Raw genomic sequence first — 6,485 nt, forward strand, 5'->3', positions numbered from 1 at the left:
TAATTTACTAGCTGATACATAAAAAAAACTAATCCTGCAACATGATGATAAGACACATGCAAAACAGGAGTATTACTTTCAAAGAAGACTAGAACTTTTCAACATGAAGAAATAACTGTTAACATCTGCAGAGGAGGTAATATGCATCACTCTACAACCACTGTGAGCAACCTGTGCTAGTGTTCAGTCACCCTCAGAGTAAGAAGGTTCCATGATGTTGAGGAAAAACCTCCAGGGTTTTAAACTACCCTCTCAGTCTTGCCTTGTCCCCAGGCACCATGGGAAATAGTCTCTCTCAATCTCCTTTACATCCTCCCTTTGGATATTTGTACACCTTGATAAGATCCCACTCTGAGCCTTCTCTTCTCCACGCCAAACAGTCCCAGTTTCCTCAGCCTTTTTTGGTATCAGAGCTGCTTTAGTCCCTTCATCATCTTCGTGGCCCTTCACTAGACTCTATTCAGTAGCTCCAGTTCTCTCCTGTACCTCAGATTCCATGGCCTCACTTGTGCTGAGTAAAGAGGAAGAATCACCTCCCCCAACCTGCTCACAAGTTTCTGCCTAATGCACCCTGTAACTCCACTACCCCTCTTTGCCACAAAGGCACTTCACTGTTTTCATGGACAGCTTGTTGTCCACCAGGATCTGCAGAGCTGCTTTCCAGCCACACAGCCCCCAACATGCTCTAGTACATGGGACTACTCCTGTCCAAGTGCAGGACTTTGCACTTCCTCTACTTAAACTCCACGAGGTTCCCATCAGCTCATTTCTCCAGCCTGCTGAGGTCCCTCTGGATGGCAGCACATCCTTGCCTTCCCAGGGATCCAAGTAAGACTGATTGGTCTGTAGCTTCCTGGGTCCTTCTTCCCACACTTCTTGAAAACAGGCATGACATTAGCTATCCTCCAGTCCTCATGCATCCCCTCCTAACCACCATGATCTTTCAAAGACTACTGAGAATAGTCTTTGAGCCAGCTTCCTCAGCACTTGTGAATGCATCCCTTTAAAGCCTATGGACTGCTGTTTGACCAGTTTGTTTAAGTGTTCTCTAACCTGATCCTCCAGTATGGATGTTATCTGTAGACCTGACTCAAACTATAAAACCAAACAATAAAACAGGTATTTGATTCCACATACAAAATGTAACTGGTGCTACTCCAGCACCAGTAGTAATTTTGTATAGATATACTGTACAAAAATTACTTCTAAAAAATACTGAAGCAGTATTTATTATTGTGGGCACAACAGTATTCAGATGCTTCAAAAGAGAAAGAGAGATTTCTTCGAAAAAAAGATTCCTCTTTCCCACCTAGCAAGTGAATTACCCCTCTGGCTGCAACTGCTGTAACCGACAATTTTGTGTCTTCTGCCTATCACTACTATATTTTAAGAGACGTAGTAGTGAGATGTAAAGATAGTAGAAAAGGTGGTAGAAGACATGGAGATACTGAGATCTCCTCGCAGAAATCCTCACAGGAACTATTAACAACCAGATATGAAGTATATGGAGAATTTGCTGGTGCAGGCAAAGATCTATGTTACATGGAGTATCTCAGTATCTATCCATCAATATATCTATAGTTACTATACAGAAACTCCTGAATTACTCTGCTGTTCATCAGTAAAAGACTTTTTAATACCTTTTAGCCAAAGGTCCTCTCCTAGACAGTCTGCAAAGACACTTGCTCCTCTATCTCCAACAAGCATGTTGCAGTTCAAAGTAATCCGCCTCAAACCTGACATATTTTCAAGGTCAGGTCTCCGGTAACGTAGGCTTTCAGCCCAAGCTTCACCATGTCTTCTTATTGCCTGGTGCTTTGCAAACAAAGAAGTGGTTACCAAATACAACAGCAAAGCCATTATTACAAGATCACAAGTCACCTTTTTTCTGTAAATCATGTTCAATGGCTTGCTGGTATAAGAAATATAAGCTCATATATGCACACCATTTGTAAGAAACGTAACTGATTTTTAAACCTTACTGGTAACTCGTATTTGTTCTGACTACCTAGTTTGCAATGCAAATTATTACAGTTGGCTACAAACTATCTTACTACCTTCTTTCGACAGACAATTCCAAGGCACATTGAATTGGAAATACGACGAAATTTTGTGCTTTCATGGAAATCACAATTAACAACAATTAAAATACAGTAATAGGCACAAGCTTATTGATCAGTTAATCACTAGTTTCTAAACTGTAAACTTGATTATTCTTACCCAGTGCTTAAGAATACTTGAGACATTTTTCAAAATTACTGACAATAAAAGCAGCAGTCCCTAAAACAGCCGTCAGACATTTACAGCCCTAGTCTTCATTTAAAGAAAGTACTTTATTATTTAATTGATGGGATTTTTTAAGAAATACCAAGTTTAAATCCCACACCAGTAAACTAAGCTCCTTTTGTCATACAAAGTCACAGCTTTCATAAAAATGCACACTTAACTTCAGTATTCACACAAGCTCCTCATGAAGTGCCTTAACGGATCTTGAGCTTTAAAGTAAAAGTAAAAAGTTAAATGTATTACGTTCTTAAAAACACGCCATTCTGAGAAAGTCAATTAAATTACCTTTAATACATTTGCTATATGTTCTGCCCCTCGCCATGTGAGGCTACATGCTGTGAAGTTTACAAATCTGATAGTAGCCATATTCTTTATACTCTGACAGACTGCTGAAGAAAACAAAAGCATGCATGTTATGTACACACAGCATTTCCATATTATCAGAACATACTGTTTCAGTGACCTCTTTAGAGGCAGCTTTAACAGCCAAAAGCTTTGACAAAGAACTAGTGCTGAAATACAGAGTATATTTTAAATACACTTAATGTGTTCTAAATTTATACATTCCTAGTGCAAATGTTCAGCAAAGAATACCTGAACAAGCTAGAACATATTTTATTTCAGTTTACTTATAGAAACATGAATCAGGAGTTAAAAAATATGAATGCTGTTTTAAATAAAAGTATAAACATCACTACAAATTAGTATAGTTATTTACTAGCATGAAGTGAAGAAATTCAAGTCTTTAAATGCTACTGAGTTATGCAGAATAAAGTGAAGATTGTTATTTTAATCTCCACAGACAAATTTAAAACAGGAATGGAAATATTGAAAAATTTGCTTACCTATTTAGAAACTTAAAAAGAGAAAAGTATATTTACAGGTTTTGATTCTGAACTTACTTTCCAACCCTCCATCTCCAATTGGACAGTGGGCTAAGGAGACACTCTCCAGGGATGAAGCTGAGGCCAAGCCCTTAAGAATAAAACAAACAATGTTGTTATCTGGCTTGAAAAGCAAAAAAAAAAAAAAAAAAAAAAAAAGAGAAAAGACCAAGTCACCCAAATTGCTTAAACTCTGTTCCTTACAAGAAATTCTAGGGGATTCAGACAAGGGTCAAAATAAGCAAACCTTCAAGTTCAGTTTCAGCGGGGTCATTTCTTTAGCACAGAGGAATCTTGCCTGTGGGCACCAGCAGCAAGCTCCCTTCCTAGAAGCCACTCATGAGCAAACTGGAGCTTTTCAATAACACACATGAAGGCCAGTTTTTATCTCCTTGGTGTCCCACAATTTCACTTCTATCACATACATGCACAGTGGTTTCAATCACAAGTATATGTCATATGCCTCAAGCACATGGCAGAGATGTTGCTAAGATCTTTCTAAATACGCCATGATGTGATTCTAAGACTAGGTTCAGTTAAGACTAGGTTATACTAAATGTCTCAGCAGAATCATTGTATATGTATATATAAAGACTACACAAAGATATCTTAGAAGAGAAATATCCTTGTCTGCAACCAATACTTATAAAATTTAGTTGATACTATTCTTTGTTCTGGGCATATTTTTCATTTATTTGTATACTATTATATTCTCACCTTTGTTAAAAGTGCTAGGTCTCCTTTCCTCAGAAGTAAACCCTGCAGTTCTAAATTTTTTAGTACATCTGATATACTGAGACAGCCTCTCACAGCTTTGCATAGCTGGCCAGTCAAGTCTTCTGATAGAGTTGCTGGAATTCTCCGTCTAAAGTAAGTTTTGTATCTTTCAACACCTAATAAAAAGCAAAAATTACACATCAGTAAAATCCAGTCCCTATTGGCTCAAAAGCAGTTATAACCATATCCTCCTTTTTTTGTGTACTTTCTTAAATAAAAATAATTCCTTAGGCATAACAATTCCTCCCCCCATGTATTCAATCCACAGAAGATTTATGCAATTAATTCTAACATGCATACATCAACATACTTATCTTTTATACAGACCTGATTCTTCAAGACCATGTTGATGTAAACTTCTTATTCCAATAGAAGTCAGAGTCTTATTATGCCTGAGAGCATTCAGAAGTGGTGCCCAATCAGTAGCTTTGATGTGATCTACAATTAGATCAACAGCATCATGAGTCACATTAGCCTTCACAGCTTTCAGTGGGAGAGAGCCTTGAAGTTCACAAAGGTGTTCATAATTTGAGTAGAAATCCAGCATGCACTGTCTTCTTAATTTGACTGACTCAATCATTTCTTTTATCTGATAAATTTCTCTCTAAAATAAGAAAAGGAAAAGAATATAATTTTTTTTCAATATGCAACTATCTTGCAACATAGTGTGAATTCAACATGCATACCCAGAACACGGAAATATTCCTGGATATCGCATAGCTTGTATGTGTCTTTAACGTGTAGATAAAAACCCAGTGTCTTGTGATGCTCACTACCTGTGCAAGTAAAGCTGAATGAGTAAAGGGCTCAGGAAAAAAAAAAAAACCAAACACCAAACCCAAAGAAATCTGCATTTTTATTCTCCCCACACTAACAGGTCTATCAAGAACACAAAAGCCTTGATCTTTAAGCACTGACTGTTGTAGAGATCTTGTTTTCATCTTAAGATTTAACTTCATAGTGTTGAGGTCTGCCCAAAAGCCTTGCATACTCCCTGACCCACCATCAAGAGAAAACACACAGAACTAGTTGTGAGCTTCTCTGCTACTTCAGTTAAAAGTCTAAATTCTCATCATACATAATAAAACTTGTCTCCCTAAATATTTTTGCTACTGCATACCGGATATACATATCCCAGTAAAATTCAGTAAGCACTTTTCAGGCATAAGTTTTTGTTGTACTTTAGAACCCACAAAGAAAAACACTACTAACTTCCAAGAAGAATCTCTAAATACTGCTATGACATATCTATTAAGGGTTAAGTAATTCTACAGTCTCAATAGAGACATTTGTCAGTATATTTAAAAGATACATTTATTTATACTCAAGATTGCATTAAGTATTCCACACAGGATATCAAACACTGTTCACATCGCAAATATTTTTTCTTATTTGTCATAGACTAGAAAGCTTCAACCAATCTTCTCAAATATTCTGTATGTCAAATTAGGAGAAGTTACTGGGCAGATACAAGCATAGGAGGATAGCCATTTGTACAAACATAGTTTAGAAAAAAAATTATATTGTTAGCATTTAAATGACTGGAAATGTAGTAATAAGATAGAAACTCTAATAATACAGTTTCTCCAGACCCTTTTACTTTTTTTTTCGCTCTGATTTACTAGCATTTAATGACCACACTGTGGCCACAAGAACAGAAATGATTAAATTATAACCCAACACTTCGGGTTCGGGAAGTTTCCACAGGTTTCAAGGCACCAATGGTTTCTGCTGATGTATCAATGTGCAGAATATTAGCCTTGTATCTCCAGATCTTATAAGCAATATTCTTTTCACGGCGGCTTTCATTGCAACACCTTAACACCACACCTCTAAGTGAAGAAATGCGCTCCTGGCCCTAGCACTGACATTTAACCCACTTCTAGGTAGAGAGAAAAAGGGACAAACTAATCAGAACCACCATGCTTTCCATATGGAAAACAACTACGTAAACTTGAACTCCTCTGCACTGAAGTTAGTGTATCTGATGAAGTTAGTGTACCACCTTAGACTACCGTGACTGGCTCTGAGAATCTATGCAGACAATTAGGTACTCAATACGGATACCAGGAGACATCACAGTAGCTGGCGACAAATCACAAGAAATACACAGCACACGGTAAAAGTGAAAAATCCAGCTCCATGCTAGGAGTTTTGAGGAAGCTGTGAGTTTGTAGCAATCAAAATAATCAGCTGGCAAAACGTATAAGGTGGGCAAGCAGATGGCACCCAAGAGAGCTGCCCGCAGCAGCCACGGCCACATGCCGACCTGCTGGGCACACAGGGAGGCCGAGACGCGTTCCCTCAGGGTGGGCGCGCCTTGCGAAGCGCGGCCTGGGGGTCTACCGGGGCCGGGCACCCTTTATTTGACCGGCTGCACCACTGTGTTTAAGGATGTAACACAGCACCCAGCCTACAGACAACTCCAGTTAGCACCGGGTAAAAATAGCGGGGGTTTTATACGGCACCCACTCAATATCCACACCGACTCCGGGAACCACTTCGGACCGCACACTGTTGAGCCGGCATCAACAGGGG

At 38.6% G+C, this 6,485-nt stretch overlaps 1 protein-coding gene across 5 annotated transcripts in view; it reads right to left on the bottom strand.

Annotated features, from left to right (window-relative positions):
- CEP78 (centrosomal protein 78) overlaps positions 1 to 6,485 on the bottom strand; it is a 52,133-nt gene that overhangs the window by 18,756 nt on the left and 26,892 nt on the right. Inside the window, exons 1-6 of one of the 5 annotated variants that reach the window (XM_017735493.1) lie at positions 6,420 to 6,485; positions 4,275 to 4,551; positions 3,888 to 4,063; positions 3,189 to 3,261; positions 2,572 to 2,675; positions 1,641 to 1,815 (exon numbers count right to left, since the gene is read on the bottom strand). In XM_017735493.1, the coding sequence (XP_017590982.1) occupies positions 1,641 to 1,815; positions 2,572 to 2,675; positions 3,189 to 3,261; positions 3,888 to 4,063; positions 4,275 to 4,527 (781 nt within the window). In that variant the 5' untranslated portion in view covers positions 4,528 to 4,551; positions 6,420 to 6,485. Of the gene's footprint in view, positions 1 to 1,640; positions 1,816 to 2,571; positions 2,676 to 3,188; positions 3,262 to 3,887; positions 4,064 to 4,274; positions 4,552 to 4,633; positions 6,353 to 6,419 lie in introns of those variants that run through there. The other 4 variants (XM_017735491.1, XM_017735489.1, XM_017735492.1 and 1 more) reach the window with 4 other exon arrangements.

Source organism: Corvus brachyrhynchos, unplaced genomic scaffold (genome assembly GCF_000691975.1).
Source record: "Corvus brachyrhynchos isolate BGI_N302 unplaced genomic scaffold, ASM69197v1 scaffold325, whole genome shotgun sequence".
In the NCBI taxonomy this organism is placed as follows: Eukaryota; Metazoa; Chordata; class Aves; order Passeriformes; family Corvidae; genus Corvus; species Corvus brachyrhynchos.